The sequence below is a fragment of the Nelusetta ayraudi genome, unplaced genomic scaffold (genome assembly GCF_046127955.1).
Source record: "Nelusetta ayraudi isolate G7.1 ecotype Tasmania unplaced genomic scaffold, CSIRO-AGI_Nayr_v1 ptg000060l, whole genome shotgun sequence".
NCBI lineage: Eukaryota > Metazoa > Chordata > Actinopteri > Tetraodontiformes > Monacanthidae > Nelusetta > Nelusetta ayraudi.
In genome coordinates, this window is record NW_027466110.1 from 392,911 (window position 1) to 412,500 (window position 19,590).

Sequence of the window (19,590 nt, forward strand, 5' to 3'; positions counted from 1 at the left end):
CTGCTGCTTTTTGAAGTAACGCGTCAAGCAAGAAAAATGTTGAAACTTGTTAGGGTAGAGTTTATTTTGAAAAAAACGTAGTAGTAGTAGTTGCTTATTGTACATTTTTAAGTTGTATATGTGTGATGCACAGTCAGCTGGACAATGGTATGACGGTCCAGCTAAAAAGAAGTTTCTGCTTTTTTGTATATATACAGTGTGTATTTTTATTTACTTTTATCAGAGTGGATCTGCAATGTGCTTGTTGTCATTGGCTACAGGGAAGGTTCGCGTGCTGAAGCTGAACATTCAAAATCCATGCAAGTGGATGACAAAACAGATTAAAAATTTTGCAAGTGTGAGGAATTTTTCGCTGGATATCTGTTGAAAAGTGATACTACCAACAAGTCCGCCTATCATAGGGCAAGGAGACTTGTGCAGCTTTCAGAATAATTTCCAAATTGCAGTAGTCAATGATGCTGAGAGGATTTGATTTTGTTAACTGAGCATTGTGTTTAAATCATTTTTGAGATATCACTGGGCCAAAAGCTGAAGGTCAGGTTTTGACAAACACAGGCCAGATTGTGTATCTCTGGTGGCTCAGAGGATAAGACCAGAGTTTGAACGAACGCTCTCTTTTCAAGACAGCTATTGGACACGAGCCGTCAAAATAACTCTAAAACTCTGATGCCCTTTTTGTCCAAGGTGGCTGTCAATATTTTGTGCTGAGTTCAAATCCAAATTGCAGCATAAGTAGCACCTGCACAGTCCCTTTTGAGGGGTTAGTGGTGTGGCTGATTGTCGTAGATAGTGCTTACCAAACGTGTCTCTCTTTAAAAAAAAAAAAAAAAAGATCTCATGCACGAAACACAGTAGCCACAACAGGATTAAAAAACAACAACAACATTGAGCTGTTTTTAAAATGCACTTAGAAGTAGTGCAAGCATGCATTATTTTAGCACAAATGCTACATGTGTGGTGCTGCAACAAACATGATAGTTTGCAGCTTTCTTTTTTTTTAAGAATGCCATGGATCTTTCGTCCCCTCCCCATTAGTCAGGAGCTGGCTGTGCTGCATCTCTTGTCCCTTAATGCGCCTCTCTGCGGTGTAATGTCGCCCGAGGGGCTTCAGGTATTGTTCACGTCCACTATAGAGCAGTAGTGAGAGCCTTTCATCTAAACACTGCACGCTCTGCTCACTGCACACTGTGCACAATGGGCATGCTGGGCCGTTGAGCCAGTAGGGGCCAAGGCTAACATTAGTTTTTAATGCTAAATGGGGCTGCGGACGTAGCAAAGGCCACACGGGCGTGCTTAATATTCTGGATGATTTGAGCAAATGTGGGTCAGGGTTCTAAAAGGTTCTTTAAGTCTGCTCACAGCCTTAGCAAAACAATACAGTGGCTAGAAATTGAATGTGTAGAGTTTCCCTTGATAGTGTTGGATAGGAGGTGTCTCTTTTTACTGTCTTTCTGGATATTTTCTGCATATGCGTCCTTCAAAAAAGCTCTTATGTTTAGTAAATATTCGTAATTTTGGAACCCAATTCTCTCTGTTTAGGTATATTGTCATACATCTTTCTGTTTGTGTTCTACTAAACAGGCGAACAGTTTAGACATTTTAATGCTTTTAATGCGTTTCCCCTTTATTTAGATCAAAAAGATAGATAGAAACATGCAAATTCCACGTGAAATTGTCACGTGAAAACCTTTCCACCTATCACAATCCTCATAAGCTGAAAGCCACTCTGATAGTTAAAAAAACAAAAAACAAACAAAAAAAAAAAAACTGCTGAGGCAATTTTGAAACGCAACCTTTAAGTGATAAAACAAAAATCAGGGTCTGCCTGCGCTGGAGCGTAGAGGGCGACCTCTGGTGGCCACCTGGCAAACGCACACCGGCTCCTACGTGCACTGTGGAGTGCGCGCTGCCTGCCGCCTCCCATCTCTGCGCTACGGCTCGCCACAATGGCCAGGCGCTTATGAGGGAGCTGCCCCCGTCAGCGCAGCCACAGACGCGCCTCGGAAGCGGCAGCAGCGCAGCGGGCGGAAGACGCAGCGACGCCGGGGACGCTGTCGGCGGACAGGTTGATGGCACACATCTGAAAAACGGCGAAAGGTGGGCGAGACCGCTGTTTATCCATTCATCGACCCGCTTCTTCAGAGAGAGAGGGGGGAAAAAAAGAAAAGAAGAAGAAAGAGAAGCCACAACCCTCCCTGGAAGGAGCGCGCGAGAGGTAAATGGTGCTTTCACGCTCGTCACACATGCAGCCTTCTCCTCCCTTTTTCTCTCAACATCAAGGCGTGAGTCTTACCAAGCGACCGTTTTCCCTATATATATTATTTTCAGATTGCGGGGGGCTTGGGGCTGATATGTTTTGATGTCATGCTTTAATTCGAGGCGATGATGCGGCCGAAACGAGATATTTTGTAACCGAGACTGGCTGCTGCAGCTGCGTAATGGAGAGGCGGCGTCGCAGCATCACCCCAGGGCCCCGAGAGGCGTCTGATGGTGGAGGTGATGCTGCGTGTGCGTGTGTGTGCGTGTGCGTGTGCGTGTGCGTGTGTGTGTGTGTGTGTGTGTGTGTGTGTGGCAGCTGTGCTGTGCTGTGCTGTGCTGTGTGCTCACAGCTGGGTGAGGTGTCACCGCATCCCAGGCTCGTGCAGTGCAGCAGCAGCACACGCACGCATTTATAATTAATTGGCGCTGATAGGTCCTGCTAAGGTGTATGGACACCGCCATTACCCCACCACCACCACCAGCCCCCCGCCCTGCTGCTGGAGGCCTGTCCAGCCCCCCCCCCCCCCCCCCAGCCAGCCACTGGCTGCCTGCTCAGTGTCATTGGATGCATGTGCAAGAAGCTCTCATTTGCACTGCAAAAGCAGCGTCGGACCTGCGCTCAAGAAGAAAGAATGTGCGGAGGTATATCTGCCCCACGCCCGGCTCGCCTTCCTTGTCTACACTGTACTTTCATTTAGTTCCACATGAGCGGCTCAGAGAGGATGGGGTGTGTGTGTGTGTGTGTGTGGGGGGGGGGGGGGGGGGGGCACGTTTTGCATTCCAGAGCACTGTGTCAGGTCTTAGCTTTCTCCTTTTACTGCGGGGCGTTGTAGTGGCAGGGTGACGCTGGCTGAGGGCTGCTCGGCTATCACTCGGAGGTCACCGGTTTTGTTTGAAGCGCGCGGATCCAACGAAAAAGCCGCCGAAAGAAGTTGCCAGAAACAGCGAAGCGGAGGGAGTCTCTCGATGACATCATTGGGATAGAAATAAGTAATGAGGCCACTGAGTGCTGTCTCATCACCTCTTTTTTTTTTTTTTTTGCCAGTGAGAGTTTGTTATCATTTTAAATGTAGTAATTTAGAGACTCTGGATTGTTTTCCTGTTTTTCAGTCTTAATTTATTGGTCTTCACCTGTAAGTAGATAAAAGCAACTGTTTTGAAGATATGAGCTAATGCTAAAGATAGCAGCGTCTTCTAAATGGGTCTAGCTAGACCAACCAGTTGCCAAAAAAAATGTAAAGAAAATTAATCAACTGTATCTCCTTGAAATTAAGCCAATGTACATGTTGTGGCTTCAGCTCTGCTGTAGTTTGATTTTGCATCAGCTAAACACTGACTGAACTAACACTGCAGACTGCCAGCTGCTACAGCTGGCAGATTAGAGAGTAACGCCACCAGGGCAGGGCCAACACAAGGGGAAGTGGCTAATGGGTGCAGGGTGCACCGAGTGGCCACGGAGCTCCGCGTGTGCACAAATTCCAAGGCCGATGTGTGCAGAGACTTAAGGAGGCATTGGAAGGCTGTCTCTCACTTCCTCAAAAAAAGCTAAAGTAAAGGTGCTCTGCCACATTTTTAGCTTTTAAGCTAGTGTGTCTCAGACTGCTCCCTGGCTTGGCTGGGGGAAGAAAGCCTGCGTTAAAACAATCCCACAGGATCATCGACCGGGCAGACGTCTGATGCATGAATCTGAACCCATCAAATACTGCCGCCGCTGTCGCTGCTGCTGTTGCCGCTGCCCCTCCCTTCCGGAGACGCACACGTGCCTGTGCTGCCGACTGTGCTAGTCTGTCTATTTCTGCACCGCCACACCTCCGGGGCCGCGGCCACGTGCGATTACAGTAGCTCCCGCCAAGCAGCAGCCGTCCATCCGCTAAACAAACATGCTAATGAGTGTTTGTTTTACATTAGTGTCACTTTCTGCCCTGGTGAGTCTTCTTACTCCCCCACCCCCACCCCCACAGTGCGGCCAAGCGGAAGGGTGACTAGAACCCATGTTCCTGTTCCGCACAGAGATGTCACTATCAGGAGGCTCTTTCTTTTTTTTTTCTTGGGGGGAGCGAAATGGTGTAGGCGGGCCCCCCTGCATCTCCAACCCCCGAGGACGACGAGCCCGCATGCCTTATTCATATCCGTCCATGGGTTTGTAATTGATAGTTTTTTTTACCCCGTGGCAGCGATTTTCCACATGGCCTACTTGGATGCGGCCCCTCCGCGCGAATGAGCGGCCACTCGGAGTGATCGTCCTGGCCCACATAGCTCCGCCACGCGCCCAACGGATCGCCAGCGGAGGGACGGGGTTAACCGGCTTTTGTTCAGGGGCGGATTCACAGGGCCTGACCGAGGCTGAGCGCCGGGGCAGGGCGCGAAGATGAGAAGCCATTGTTTCGCTCTCCCTGACTGGGCCAACCCCCCACTCGCCCACACGCTCTCACTTTCACGCACCCTCATAAGGGTGCAACACCAAATTTACCCTCAGCGGGTGGGGATGATTGATTGATTGTTGCGGCTTGATGCGGGGCCTCCCCGCCGTTGCCAAGGCAGCGGCGCACGTTCCAGATGTGGGCTGAGGAGATTTAAAAATTTGATGCCGCTTGCTTGAGATGGCGCGTTAACGCCCTAATGAGCCGCACGCCGCAGGGATTTATCGAGGTCCAGCATCAAGCGTCCTCGAGTCCAGTGTTGTTTTAGTGCCATGAGTGGAGCGAAGACAGCGGGACTGTCTGTATGTCACCTCAAGGTTTATCACATCATTTCCGTGATTCTTGCAATAATATTTGCAAATCATTTAAGGATTACAGTTTGGATGATTGGATGAATGGATGGATGGATGGATGGATGAAGGATGGATGGATAGATGTTGGATAGATTTGGTTGAATGGATGATGGATGGATGGTTGGGTGGATGGATGGATGGATGGATGGATGGATGGATGGATGGATGGATGTGGGGTGGATGGAGAGGTGTTGGATGGATGATGAGTGGATGATTGGATGGATGGATGGATATTAGATAGATATGGATGATGGATCGATGGTTGGGTGGATGGATGCATGGATGTTGGGTGGATGGAGAGGTGTTAGATGGATGAATGAGGGATGAATGAATAGATGGATGGATGCATGTTGGATTTATGTTGGATAGATGGAATCACTGATGGATGGATGGATGGATGGATGGATGGATGGATGTTTGATGATTGGATGGATGGATGGATGGATGGATGGATGGATGTTGAATGGATGGAAGTTAATATGGACACAGTTTCCACGCTGGGCACCGACAGCAGAAAATAAAGACCCAATCCGCTGCGTCTTAATTAAAAACAACCCCGGCTGCACCGTCCTCACCCAAGTCATCCGTTTCAGGGCACCACCCCCCCCCCCCCCTCATGTTGATTCACATCCTAATGTGCTGAATGGGCTTTTTTGCTCCCCTCCCTTTCTCCTACTGGCTATATGCACCAGCAGCTGCCCAGATAACAAACAGCCTAAATGACGGTAGGGCGGAATGATCCCGGCTAATAAAGTGAGCGTGAGCTCCGGGGCCGGTGATTGGCAGGCAGTTGTCAGGACAACAGCTGGGAGGCAGACAGGCTGCAGATTGAGGTCTAAATGAATGGTCATGCATGGCAAGGCGCTAAAAAGGCGCTGGTGCATCACACAGATGAGTCTCCAGTTAGTTACAGGCCTCATATCCTAACGATGGAGGGTGGCCACGGGATGGGCGGCTGATGCCTAGCTGATGTTTTTAAGACCCCAGCAAATTTCTGGGCTAGAGCTTTTTAGAAGTTGATTAAACTGAGACTTTAGAAGTAAAAACCCTGTTGCAGGGCTCAGCCATGCTATCAGTTTGGGGCGGAGTCAACATGTGAAATACACCCCTACTTTATCATTTGTTTCTGCTGGGAAACTGACTGACCTGACTTGACTGACTTCTCAAATGCATCCGTTTTCCTCATGCTTTTGTTCAAGCCATATGTAACCAGTATGTTTTGACTTATATGACAAAATATTCTTGTTCCATTTATATTACAGGTTTAACTAACATTGTTTTGGTCTGAGCAGAAGTTCAAACCCTATTTTGAAATCATTACTCGATAGGTTACATTTTAATTCAAGCTTTTCTTCCCAGGTCAATGTGGCCACCAACGAAGCTCTCTGGAGTAGCAGTCGGACTTCCTGAGGTTCATCTCCATAGAAAACAGCCCCTATAAGTTCTTCTCACACCACCACATCTGAGTCGCATCAGGATGGACACCGAGTCGACCCACTCGGGCTACTCCTACCACTCCAGCCGCTCGGGGAGATCAAACCGACACGGGTATGTTTTCCGTCTGTCTGACTTCCCCATCTGGCCTTTCCATGACACCCGAGTCTGTCCGATCACATGCTCTCTCACGCTCTCACAACGTAATCTGCTCCACATGCGCTGCTTTGTCTTGTTTTGTTTTTTCTGTGTGCGTTTGCTGCGTGACGTCGGTGGTGGTCGCTTCGAAACGGCCGCAAGTCGGCGGCAAATCAAATGAGAAACTTAATTGACGGATGGAGAGAGAGGACAAATGAGAGATTGAGTCGGGCTCAGTCGGTGGATTAGGGTCGTCACAGCCCAGCGGCTCCAACCTCTTTCACTTGGTCTGTTCTGCAAATGAAAGAACGACTCGAGTCACTTACTGTCAAATCCTCATTTCTGCATTAGACAGATGAATTCGGCACATCTGTCACCAACCTTTCTTTTTTTTTTTTTTTCACAGAGAGCCCTCATGTCCCTTTGAAGTTTTGCCAATTATTTTTCAATCCATCCAGTTTGTACAGGTTATTTGAAATTTACTGCGGATTTGCAGACAGTGGGTTGGAGAAAAACATCTCATAATAACTACTCGAGGTGTATCCCTAAGCCTTTGAAATATTAAAATTTTGCCTATTATTTATAGTCCATCCTGCTTGTCATGTACAGATTTTATGAAATAACCTCCAGATTACTCCATCACCTTCATCGGCTGTGTTTTCCCACAAACCGAATGCACCGCTCGGACGGTTCACCTTTGTGTCCTCGTTTGATTCCAGGGATCGAAGCCGCGAGCGCCACAAGGCGACCAGCAGCAGCAAAGACAGCAGCCGCTCCGAGAGGTCCGTTGTCATCAACCCTCCCGACTCCCCCTCCCAGGAATCGCCCGTGCACAACGGCGAGCCGCTGCCCGGGGAACCCCTGCCGGCGGCAGATCACGGAGATGACGCCCAGGTAGTTTCAGCGAGGGGAATGTTTTTTTTTTTTTTTTGTTTAAACTAGCGTAGCACTTAAAACACTACGCCGCTTAAGAGTGCGGCGTCCTCGCTGACAAGGAATGCGGGTGATTTGTTACTTTGGAACAAACCAGGGCGCCCCGGTAATCTTGCTTTGAACTCCTCACCGTGACCTTTTAAACTCATCGTCGACCCAGCTGGCCGCCCGATGCCGAAAACGCCTGACACATAATAACGGCGGTGACAAGGGATCAAATAGGTCAGGGGGGGGGATTAGCATCCAGAGCATCCTGCTCGTAGGCATGGGCGGATTCCACAACGCCTCTTTCCAGGGCGTGCACGTGTGCCATTGTGAAGACGCTGCGTAGCTTGTGACAGCAGCGTAAATTGGTTACAGTCATTCCTGAATATTTTTTTTTGTGCGATAACGCAGCTCAGAGCAGGAATGGATGTTCACAGTCAATACAGGGATCAAAAAGACACATGCAGAAGTATTTGAATATTTATTGAAATATCCTGTTTGGCCATTGGTGAGCGTAAGAAAGTCTTAAATCTGACAGAGACAGAGCAAAAAGCATGGAAAAGCAAGTCTGACTTCAAACATCAAAATGAATAACTTACATAGTTCAGTGATATATTAGTGAAAATGCAAGTGTAAAAACAGCTGCTGGTCTTTATGTTTCTTTACAGCCACTACCTATAACATTTTACCGTGGTGTCATTTTCATTGCAAGATTTCTTTTGAGTATTTCTTTCCAGCTGTGATCAGGAGAAGAAATGTGTGCAGTTCCAAAAATACTGGCCTGAGAGCAGTCGATCAGGTACGCTCCTTTGGAAGGTGGAGTGCTGAGCTACGAAAATGAAAGGGAGAAAGAGAAGAGTCATAGATATTGTTCGCCAGAAAGAGCTCTGCCTTGGGCTGCCTCCACTGTCTCCATGACCTACTTGAAATGTGTATTAAAAGAGAAGCTTTTTATTATTACCGTGCACTCACTGTTAGTGTGTGTGTGTGTGTGTGTGTGTGAGGGGCAAAGGGAGGTTCCACAGCGAGGTTCCTTCGGACTCTCTGCAGACGACGTACCTTCCTTAAAGTGAGTTTAGGTCATCATTTAACATAATTAGGATACAAGCATGCCTTGGTCCAGTCTGACCCAGTTTGGTGCCTCCGCTCAGCATCCCCTTCCTGGCTCCGTCAGCCACATTCCAAGATGTCACGTGAGTGTCAGCTCACAGCTCATGTCCTTTGTCCACTCGGTAAGGTGATCTGCCATTGTGTTGCCTTTTGCCCCGTGGCCCAACGCATTGGAATGGCGGAGGCAGCGGCGACGGCACCGTTAGTCACCAGAACCCAGGAAGCTGCTCTGTTCCAGAACCATTTAAGTGTTTATTACATTTTTCCTAATATCAGAACTCCAAGTTCGGTCCAATGCAGCCCAAGTGTCCAACTAGTGTGGACACAAAGTGAACGCCTTTGTTTGTCGCCGATGGTCAACAGTGGGAGCAACACTACAAACAATCGATCAATCCATCAAGTAAACAAATACGTTATAGAAATAAATATACATAATCAATAAAGTATGGAAGCGCATCGCATTCACTGGATAGAAAAAAATAAGGCACCTTATCTCACAATTACGAGATCCTGATCTCATAATTATGAGATCTTTTCTCGTAATTATGAGATCCTGTTCTGGTAATTACAAGATAAGGATCTCACAATGCGCTTCTGTACCTGCACAGTGATGACATACTAATACTAATACCACCCTCAGTTTTAAGAAATGCAAGTATTTCCCAATGTCTCGAACCGAGAAGGTAGTAATAGCAGATTAACTGCAATAGCATAGCGCCATCATTGCCCACTGATTAGGAAGGATTTACAAGCGTTTCCTTTTTCTTTAATTTATCTCATAATAAGGATTCATTTTGTAATTTAGTAGGCGCGTGTAATTTAGTAGGACAATGGAATGTTTCACTGAATATTTCACAGATTGTTTGCATCTGTTTTAGCAAGTGAAAGTCTGACAATTGAACCAGCTGGAAGAAACTGGAAGACAGGATGGATTCTGCTTTCTTATACACTAAAGATTTTTGAGTGGCGTTATCCAGTTATTTGAGTGGAAACTTGAACCACCTTGCTAACCGCCTGTTAGCCAGAATGTTAGCCGTAATGCTAACAGGCTCCAGGGGCAGTGGGGACGTTTTTCACACGCTGAGATTAGCTCTGACGCCACGGTCCAACGCCACCTCGAGGCAAGTTGATATGAATAATCCCCCGCACTTGAGCGTGATGTGACATAAGGATACAGTGTCGCGTCGTGCCTTGTGTGAACTAGTGAGTGAGTCACACAGGCTTCTACCGAGACTGGCCGCAAAAGCTTTTGTGAGACTGCACACTTGTGTGCTCTCGGTGCCAGAAGGCAAAGCACCAGAGCTAGTCGAGGGGGAGCCGCACGCCCTTGTCCGTTTGCTTATTCACCTTTTTGCTAAGATTTTTATGCATTTCTTTTTTGGAAAGAGGTGTATCAACACAACAAGAATAGAAAAGAGTCAAAATTTGGGACGCGGACCAACAACTTTCCCATCATGACAATCTGTTCGTTCCTCTCCGACGTCGTTTTGAAGGCCAGCACTGGTCCTCTGTTGTGCTTTGCAGTTGGCCAAGCTTTCTGCCTATGTGTGTGCGTTTGTTAGTCACTGCGAACTGGACTAATCACTCTCTATGTGTGTTGTTGTTGTGCTCTGTGAGGGAGAAACAGCCCTCGCCGTAATCCGCATTCACCCTCTGCCAGATATAGAGCTGCCAAGCCGGCCAGCAGGCTGCGGGCTCCCTATGTCTCTGTCCGTCCCTCAGCCCCTCTCGGTGTCATTTGCCTCTCGGTTACTCACTCTTTCTCCTCCTCGCTCCACCGTAGCCAGAGATCAGGCCTGATTAGTGGAGCATTAATCTTTTGACTTTAATCCACTGAGACTTAATGGCTGGTTTTAACAGTGTATTAGCTTTGTCGCAGATCCCGCTCGGCCACTGGGACTGTTCCCAGTTGCTTGGCAGGCCGCTGCGTTTAGAGGTTGTTAGGTTTTGGTTTTTTTTTTTTAATAAAAAATAAAAAGGTTATGAGTAGATCAAAGAAAAAAAGGACAGAAGGCTGTTTTGCCCATCAGAACTGTGGAGCCATTTTATTTTGCCACTTCCTTTCCACTTCCTGTATTTTTCTGCAAATTTTTTAAGCATAAGGAATCGGCATAGCTGCAACGTGATACTAAACGCTGCAAAATCCAAGGCTGTCTTGACGAGGAAGGGTCACTGCTGGTCCATTTATGCGTTCATCTGTCCGTTCATCCATACATACATCAATCCATTATCCGTTACAGCAGCTTAAGGTCACTGGGGGCTTCAACCCATCCCCCCCTCCCATCACAACTGAAAATAAAAGATAAATGTGCAACATCGTGTAGGCCAGCCCACACGGATGAAACACCTCCCCGTCTCGTCTGCATCCACTCATTTATATATTTTCGCCGGCTAAGTTAATTAGCCTTGACGGTAGCAGCAGGACAGAATTCCCACTTACACGCCACATTGATGCTGGGAATTTGTGAAACGAAATTGCGATTTCATATTTGACCAAACCCCATCCATTGCAGCTCACTTCATTAAAAATCGGAAATGGTGGCGATTTTTATCATCCGGGCTCCTAACGACACGCCTGCTTCCCACGTACGGCTTCATCTGGCATTTCACACCAACCTAATGAGCTCAGGTGTGTATGCGTGCGCGCCCGCCCATGGCAAGACATATGTGAAGTCATGAAGTCGTTTCCCTTTTCTTTTCCCGTCACCGTCCGTCCCCCCGGCCTGCAGCTGCGTCTCCTCTGATTGGTCGCGGCGACGCTCCGTGGGGACAGTGAACGGCTAATTACATGAATTCATGACAGGCACGCGAACAAAAGGCTTCTTTCTTTCAGGAGATTTATCTTGAGATGTTTCCTTTGTCTCAACGCACGTCTCTGTCAGGCAAATTTATGCTCTGAAAGACCACACTGGTCCAGTAAAAGAAAAGAGAGATTGTTTTTGTCGCAATGGACCTGAGAAGATTCACCCATTTTCCATTGTGATTCATTTTGTGTGCTTGTGTTTGTGTGTGTGTGTGTGTGTGTGTGCGTCGCAAAGCCTCTTCCTGCCAGCGTTAACAATTACGGAGTCTCCTGCCTGCCATCCTGAATTCCCTCAACAGCATTTTTTAAAAAGTCTGCCATAATGAGGCAAGGCTTTCAGAAAATCAACATATTTAAAGAGGGGTGTGTGTGTGTGTGTGTGTGTGTGTGTGTGTGTGTGTGTGTCTGTGTGTGTGGTGTATAAAATGATGCAGGGATAATAGAGGGATTATTGGTTGTCAGGTCATATTCATGAGGTATATTGGTAAGTCCCTGGTGCAGCTGCTTAAGCACAGTGTTTAAGCGGAAGTATGAGGTGTACACAACACGTATATAATACTGTAGCAAAAACATACTTATTGGAACAGGAAGATATTGACCGCTCATGAACAGAAGCTTGATAAAAAGTTCATGTCCAGCGAAAAGAAACCAGAATACGTGCAAGAAAAGAGGCAAGAAAACAGATGACGCATGTAAAAAGTGTCAGGTGCGTTTTGGCATCAAACAGTGCCAGTAGCTCGCAGTCACAGTTCAGCTTGTGATAGGTGGAGACGTGAGAGTTCATCTCTTTGATAGCCTGCTGTCTGAAGCCGTCTGGAGGAGCTCCGAGTCTCCGCCGTCTTATTCCAGATGGCAGCAGACAGAAGAGAGCGCGTGAAAGATGGCTGCACTCACCCGCAAGGCAGGTGGCTTTGCAAGGCAACATGTCCAGGATTGGTGCCGAAGATGCGCCGGTAATTTCCCCTAATTCTTTAACTCTGAGGGGGGTTTGTGACTGTTGCTCGTCTGGCGCTGTCGTTTCACAAGAAAGGTTCGCACTGTAGCGTGTGAGGTGACAAATGGACGGCTGCTCTGCAGCTCAGTCGCCGCACACAGCACATCTGCTTGTTCCCTGCTGCTGCCATTTGCACTGAGGCAGGATAATTTACAGTAATAAGTACATTTATCCGAATAAAATTATGGTCGGCCCACGTGCTGTCAATAATATGTTTAAAATAATCTGTGACTGATTTTACATACAAGAGGAGAGAGAAAAAACACTGTGTGCAGTGAACGAAGCTGCATTTATAAAACAAATGACATTTTACTCAAAACAGTTCTATTCTTTCATTTAATTTATTTGACACAAATGTTTGTCAGAGGCTTTAGTGACAGAGACAAAAGGTGTTTCATTGAAATCAAGTTAAGTTATTGACCATTCAAATCTTTGTCTGTGCATAATAGTTAGTAATTCTTTCGACCCCATACAGGAGCTAAAATGGTGAAACTATTAAGTTTTAAGAATGCATGATTGAAGAAGGGACAGCAACATATTGATATGACTGTTGATGTATTCTTCATCTGCTGCAACAAACTGAGCCTCTGTGTTCAAACACTGTGACTACCCTGCTGAAAATAGTATTTTGTTTTTGTTTTTTTTGTCTGGCTGTAAGACAGATGTTGGTGTTGCAGCACCCAAAACATCATAAATCATCAACTCATGCATGTAAACCTCAAAGCGCATTCCCCTGACCTCATGCTCCTCCTCCACCAGGATGATAACTGGGGGGAAACCACCACCGCCGTGACCGGAACCTCTGAGCTGAGCATTTCCCAGGAGGAGGTGGTCGGCCTGGGGAAGGAGATCCAGGACCGAACCCAGGGCTTCCGGCGCTACCTTCCCCTGGCTGTGGGCGTGTTCGTGGGGCTCCTGGTGGTGGCCACCCCCCTGGTCTTCCTGCTGCTCCCGGCCGTCATGTGGCCGGACAGACTGCAGGCCTGCGGCGCGGCCTGCGAGGGCCTCTTCCTCTCCATTTCCTTCAAGCTCCTCATCCTCCTGGTGGCCGTCTGGGCCCTGTTCCTGCGGCCCAGCAGAGCCGGCCTGCCCAGGGTGTGCGTGTACCGTGCCTTCCTCACCACTCTCACGCTGCTGCTCACCATGTCTTACTGGCTCTTCTACGGGGTCCGGATCCTCGATGCTCAGGTAATTGTAGGTGCACTAACACGGTGTGAACGTCTCCGGAAAAAACACGTCCATTCAACTCGCGGTCTCCCCAGGATGAGGACTATCACGGGATCGTCCAGTTTGCCGTGTCCCTGGTGGACTCGCAGCTCTTCGTCCACTACCTGGCCGTGGTGCTGCTGGAGCTCCGACACGTCAAGCCCTGCTACAGCGTGGGTGTCATACGTTCCACCGACGGAGAGACACGCCACTACAACATTGGACAGCACAGGTCTGGATGCTTTTCTAGTCAGGTCTTTATGTTGGATCACACATTAAATAGTCACATTTTCAGATGTTTACTTCTCATCCTGGACCATCTTGGTGAAGCCAATCACAGCTACTTACAAAAACAAAACAAAAGAACTCCCAAAGCAATATTTAGCCCTCTGTTTACAGCCCCGTGTGGGGAAAAAAATGCTTATACTGAGGCTTTGTTGAACTATCTGCATGTTTGCGAGGGGACAAAAACAAAACGGCTGCAAACAACTGGTTGGAGATATTGACTATGATGGGAGCCTTTTGTGACATCACAAAGGGGAATCATGTTTCGCTTGCCGATATAACGATAACAGGCGCAAAACCTTCATTTAATAGTCCAGCCTGCACCACTTTTGCACCTGTTGTCATTCGCATGTACAATATTAGTAGATCTATTAGGGATCTTATTGAACCAGGGCCTACATGTGCATATGATGACATTCATGACAAGTGGATGTACTCTTGTTACAATACGAAAGGGAATTTTGCATAAAACGGAACCTTTAAGAGACAAAAAGAAACTACATAATATGTTCACAATTCCACATCAGAACATGACCTCTGAGTCTGCACGCAACAGTGGCGCTCATTGTCATTATTTGAAGTTTGCGTCTAATGAGTGTCCACGTGGAAGACTGGCAGTAATCAACTTACGCATCGGCGTCCTCATCCGGCTAGCTCCAGGCGAGCTATTCCTGGAGTTGAGGTGGAAGCGAAGGGAATGTGCCAGACAAGGCAGTGTGACTCGGGACTGTCTAACTCTGTCTGCTTTCTGACTCTGTGTGTGACTAATAGCAGACTGGGACGCAAAACAACCGCTAACAGCTGCTAACTCGATGAGATCGCTGTGAGGGTGCCAAGACCCCCTTTTAATGCTTGCAAACTCAGTTTTCTCTACTGAATTTAAGTTTATAAACTAAAGTTATAGTAATTTGAGAGATGGTAAACAGGAGGGTATGACCTTAAAAAGGGTGTAAAACAAAGTCGTTTCCACAAATAGATACTTTATTAGTCCTTCACAGGAAATTGAATTGCTACGGCAACAGTGCGTTATTCATCAAAACAGATCCATCCACAAAAATAAAACAGCTTATGTAATAATATGTACGCATGCATGCACATATATATACATACACATACATACACATACATATAAAATTAAGCCAAATACCTGTTATCTAAAAGTATACAGTATAAAGTATACAAATATGAGGCTAAACTAAAGTGAAACCAAAGTGCTTGGGTGCTTGAATAAATAGGGAAACTGCACTAATTTTGAATATAGATTTTGGAGTTTTGCAGGGCCTGTGGTGCTTTCTGCTTCACTTATAGCAGTGTTAATGGAAATGTAACGTAATGTAATGTCTGCTTTGCACGGAGAAATCAGTTCTTCAGTCAGTTATTTGGAGCATGCAAGAGTCCGTATGCACCTTATGACTCAGCTAAAGTGTCGCTCTCTGTCTTTCTCAATGTTAACTCCTCCACAGCATTCAGAGGGCGGCGCTCACCATCTTACAGTATTACTACAGAGATTTTCCCATCCACAACCCTGCACTTCTGTCTGCCTCCAAGCACCGGGCCGCCAAACACCTGGCGGGATTAAAGGTCTACAACGTCGACGGTGTGTATCTTCAGATATCGTCACTTTATGGCGCGTAACGCCTCAGCTCTGGTCGGCCGTGTCGCAATTTTCTCCCTGGTTTTCTGCTTCTTTCCTTCCTTCCTTTGTGTCTTCTGCGTGAGCAGCTTTTAAAAACAGGCTGAGAACGTACCTTTTGGATAGTAAGTACTGCTGAGAAACCCTCGAAATAACTCAGCACAGCGCGCACTTCACGGCTCACTTCACTTTATTGCACTTGGAAGCCTTTGTCATGCTGCATTTATGGCATGCACGCACGCACACACACTGATGCATCGCCTCTCTGCTCACGTGTGCACGCGTCTCCCCACGCCACATATTGCACTCTTCTCTAAAGGCTCCTTGGCTCGGCACCCATTAATCCCCACATCCGCTGCACTGAACCAAAGGGCTCAGTGATGTAGAGCAGTGATGCGGTGTGCACCCGCTACGGTGAGCTCATGGCACCTTGCAACCATCCGTCCTCCCCCACTCTCTCCCCCCGATCAAAGTGCCGCGAGGAGCCCTCTGGAGGGCCGTGGAATTTCAAGCCTTAAATAATTCATCAGCGCAACGTTCCTCGTTCCTCGCATTCTCCCACAGCCCTCCGTCCTCCTGCTCTCCACCGCGCTCCACCGTCACTTTCCCGCTTTCATTTCCATTTAGCTTTTTTTTCATTTTAATTGCATCTTTTTAATTAAACATTTTTTTTAAACACCTCTCAACCTTCACCCGGCTACATTATCCGTCTCATTCCGCCTCTCATTTCAAACCATTCATTACGTTCATCGGCGCGGCTTCTAAATATACAGAGCAGAAAGTCAAGGAGGCGGCTGTTTGTCGCCGGTCTCAGTGGCAAAATATTGACAAAAAGTCACTGGGAAAATTATCCGGCCGCTTTGTTCCCACATTATGTGCCAGCATTCCAGTCTCACCTGCACACCGCATTTGCGCTCATATGCTGATGAGACTATTAATGATGTATATTCTTACGTGACCTGGAGCGTTCCCTCTGTGTAACCCTCCACACACACACTGAATATAGACAAATGCTGAATGCATAAATGCTCAAGAAAAATGAAAAGAACGGCAACAGACACACAGAACGTCTTACATGCTCCATTAACTGCAATGGGTTTGTATCACAATCCAGAAAATTCACAGATCAGACGGGAACTATGGCCTTTGAAGTGTATACTAATGAATATTTAATCCGTGGCCTGATGAAGAGTGCGTCTGTGGAAAAGTGTGCATGCTTCCAGTGGCAATTGGCTCTTTTTTTTTTCCTTAGTGCTACAATTAACATTCTCTATGAGTGAAACACACAATCTGGCTTGGTGCCCTAGATAAGCAACAAAGATTAACATACACTCCTCCTCCGAACTCTTTATCCAAAGTCACTGGAGAGTAAAATGACGCGATACTGACCAACAGGGCTGATTCATGGCTGTTTTTCACCGTGCAAGATCAGAGCTCTCCTCCTCGCTGACCTTTTCCGTCCTCCACTCAAATGGAAACTCGGGCCATAAATCAGTTGTGGTGGGTGTCAGGGTTTGCTGCCGTCCAGCTCATGCCAGCATAACCAATCGGCCCCTTCGTCCTCCCCTTCTTCACGCAGCCCCGGGGAGCACTGCAGGAGCCCAGCCTGCCAATGGGAATCAGTCCCGGGCCATGGTCACTGCCGCTGCCAAACGTAAAGACGCTGCACACAACGAGCTGTACTACGAGGAGGCCGACTACGAGAGGAGAGTGCGCAAACGCAGAGCCAGGTGAGTCGCGGTTCCTCATCAAGACAGAACCTCAGAAAGACAAGGCGAAAGTAGATGGTTCACCATCCTTTTCTTTGTGCCATTACTAGCCAACGACAAATAAGTGGTAAAAAAAAAAAATATATATATATATATATATATATATATATATATGCGTGTGTGTGTGTGTGTTCGCTCTGTCAGGCTGGTGGTGGCCGTGGAAGAGGCCTTCACACACGTGCGACGGATGAAGAAAGAGGATGAGCAGGCGTCGCCGTCCGACATCATGGACGTGCATGAGGCGGCTCTGGCAGTGTTTCCCTCCATGGCCCGTGCCCTGCAGAAGTACCTCCGTACCACCAGGAGGCAGCACCACCACAGCATGGAGAGCATCCAGAAGCACCTGGCTTTCTGCCTCATCAATAACATGAGCTCTAAGGTGATTTGGGCTTTCCGACGTTGAATTGATTCTAATTATTCAATGCTAGCAAAAGGTAATTGAAAGTTTATTTATTTATTCATTTATTCATTTTTTAAATGTTTATTTCTAGGCTTTTCTAGAAACATATCTGGCCCCTGGTCCAACCTTGCAGTACGGCCCTGAGCGTTGGATGGCCGACCAGTGGACTTTGGTCAGTGAGGCTTCAGTCACCGGCGGGATAAAGGAGGGAACAGAGTTCCTACTCAAATGTCTTGACTTCAGCTTAGCTGTGACTGTCAAAAAAATCCCTTACATCCGAATAACAGAGGAGTACGTCGACCCCAAGTCTCACAAGTTTCTACTGCTGCTCCAGTCGGAGACCTCAGTCTGAAAGCACCGACAGTGGGCCGGCTGTCGCTCGCCGGGGAGAGACAGGACTCCCTATGTTTCTCGGTTGAATTTTTTCAAAGGTAGCGTTTTCTACAGTTTTTTTATACTTCAGTTTGTGTGATTTTTCTTACATGAATTGTCTCCTGGTCTTGGTTTGGGGTGAAAAGATGATGAAAATCAAAGAGAGTGGGCAGGAGATTTGAAAAGCATCATTCAGGTAATCCTCTATGCACCACAGACGACCAATGTGTTTTTTCCTCCTCCTTTATTTGTTTCTTTGTCAGGTTTGACAAGCTGTGTGTAAAGATCAGATCCCCACCCTCCATCCCTTAAAAACGTAAATCACAAGCACAGTTCAGGCGTCAATCAAGACATTTGTACACTGATATTAATATACTATATATATAATATTAATATATTTAAGGTCCCATATTATCACCACTTCAGATTTTCTCTAAAATCTCTAAATATGCCCTCTGTTTACAGCCACCTGCAAAAACACTAATACTATTAGCTACCTGTTTACAATCACAAAGGTCTGATTTTCAAAAATGTGTGTTTAGCACACACACTCTCTAAAAAGTGAAGCCAACAAAATAACTCAAGTATGGACTTTTTTTTTTCTCACAGACTGGAGGCACAAATTATTATGAGGAAACATTTGAAGTGAATTTTGCATAATGTGACCTGTAAACTGCAGTCTACTAATGGATTCTCTTAACTTTTGGGGCATTTTCATATCAACCATATTTATTTATAGTAAGGGTTGGGGATTTTTTTTTTTTTTTTTTCATTTGTCTTTTTGGACACCACACAACACAAACTGTTTCAAAGTTTGACACAAACCACCAACATTTTTCACAAGAAACTGCTGTTCTTCAGTCTTATGATTATTTAACTCTGTTACAATACAGATGTATGTACAGTATTTATATGTGAATATACTTTACCCCTTTATGTACTTGTACATTTTATATTGCAATTACATTTACCTGTGTTTTTTTTTATTTTTTTTTATCTGTAAATAGATGAGGATGTAAGTGTCTGAAAACTCTGCAGTAAATTCCAGCCATGATGCCACGACTTCAAACAGCTGGTCTAGAAACATGTGGTTGCTCATTACGTTTGCATTTGTACAGTTTAGTTTGTGCAGTGTACACTGAGCTTATCGTAGGATAGCAGAAAGTATTGATGTTCGGGTGGCTATGCTGTACATGTTCTTAAATCCTGTGTCAAAGTTTATTGTGCTGTTTTATATATTTTTTATTTAAAACAAACAAAATTAGGTTTAATCTAAACTGACAGATGGGACGTTTCTGAAGTCTCTTCAATTCATTTTGCGCATTCAAAAGATATTACTGTAAAGATATTACAGAAGGCATTTGGAAAGGAATGGGGATCATTGAAAAATTCAATGGAAAAAAAAAAAGCAGACCAATTCCTGGCGTGCTGTGACGCTCGGCAGTTTTTCGAAAAACTCTTGCCAAAACCAGTCAGGAGAAAAGGGAAACCATCTT

General features: G+C 46.4%; 1 protein-coding gene across 1 annotated transcript in view; it reads left to right on the forward strand.

Annotated features, from left to right (window-relative positions):
* Positions 1 to 1,930: 1,930 nt before the first annotated feature.
* Positions 1,931 to 19,590, forward strand: part of LOC142897543 (vang-like protein 1) — an 18,789-nt gene continuing 1,129 nt past the window's right edge. Inside the window, exons 1-9 of the mRNA XM_076039956.1 lie at positions 1,931 to 2,215; positions 6,392 to 6,580; positions 7,324 to 7,498; positions 13,189 to 13,617; positions 13,692 to 13,867; positions 15,384 to 15,517; positions 17,133 to 17,283; positions 17,467 to 17,701; positions 17,814 to 19,590. The exon at positions 17,814 to 19,590 is cut by the window's right edge and continues 1,129 nt beyond it. Of these exons, the coding sequence (XP_075896071.1) occupies positions 6,510 to 6,580; positions 7,324 to 7,498; positions 13,189 to 13,617; positions 13,692 to 13,867; positions 15,384 to 15,517; positions 17,133 to 17,283; positions 17,467 to 17,701; positions 17,814 to 18,074 (1,632 nt within the window). The 5' untranslated portion in view covers positions 1,931 to 2,215; positions 6,392 to 6,509 and the 3' untranslated portion in view covers positions 18,075 to 19,590. The remainder of the gene's footprint in view (positions 2,216 to 6,391; positions 6,581 to 7,323; positions 7,499 to 13,188; positions 13,618 to 13,691; positions 13,868 to 15,383; positions 15,518 to 17,132; positions 17,284 to 17,466; positions 17,702 to 17,813) is intronic.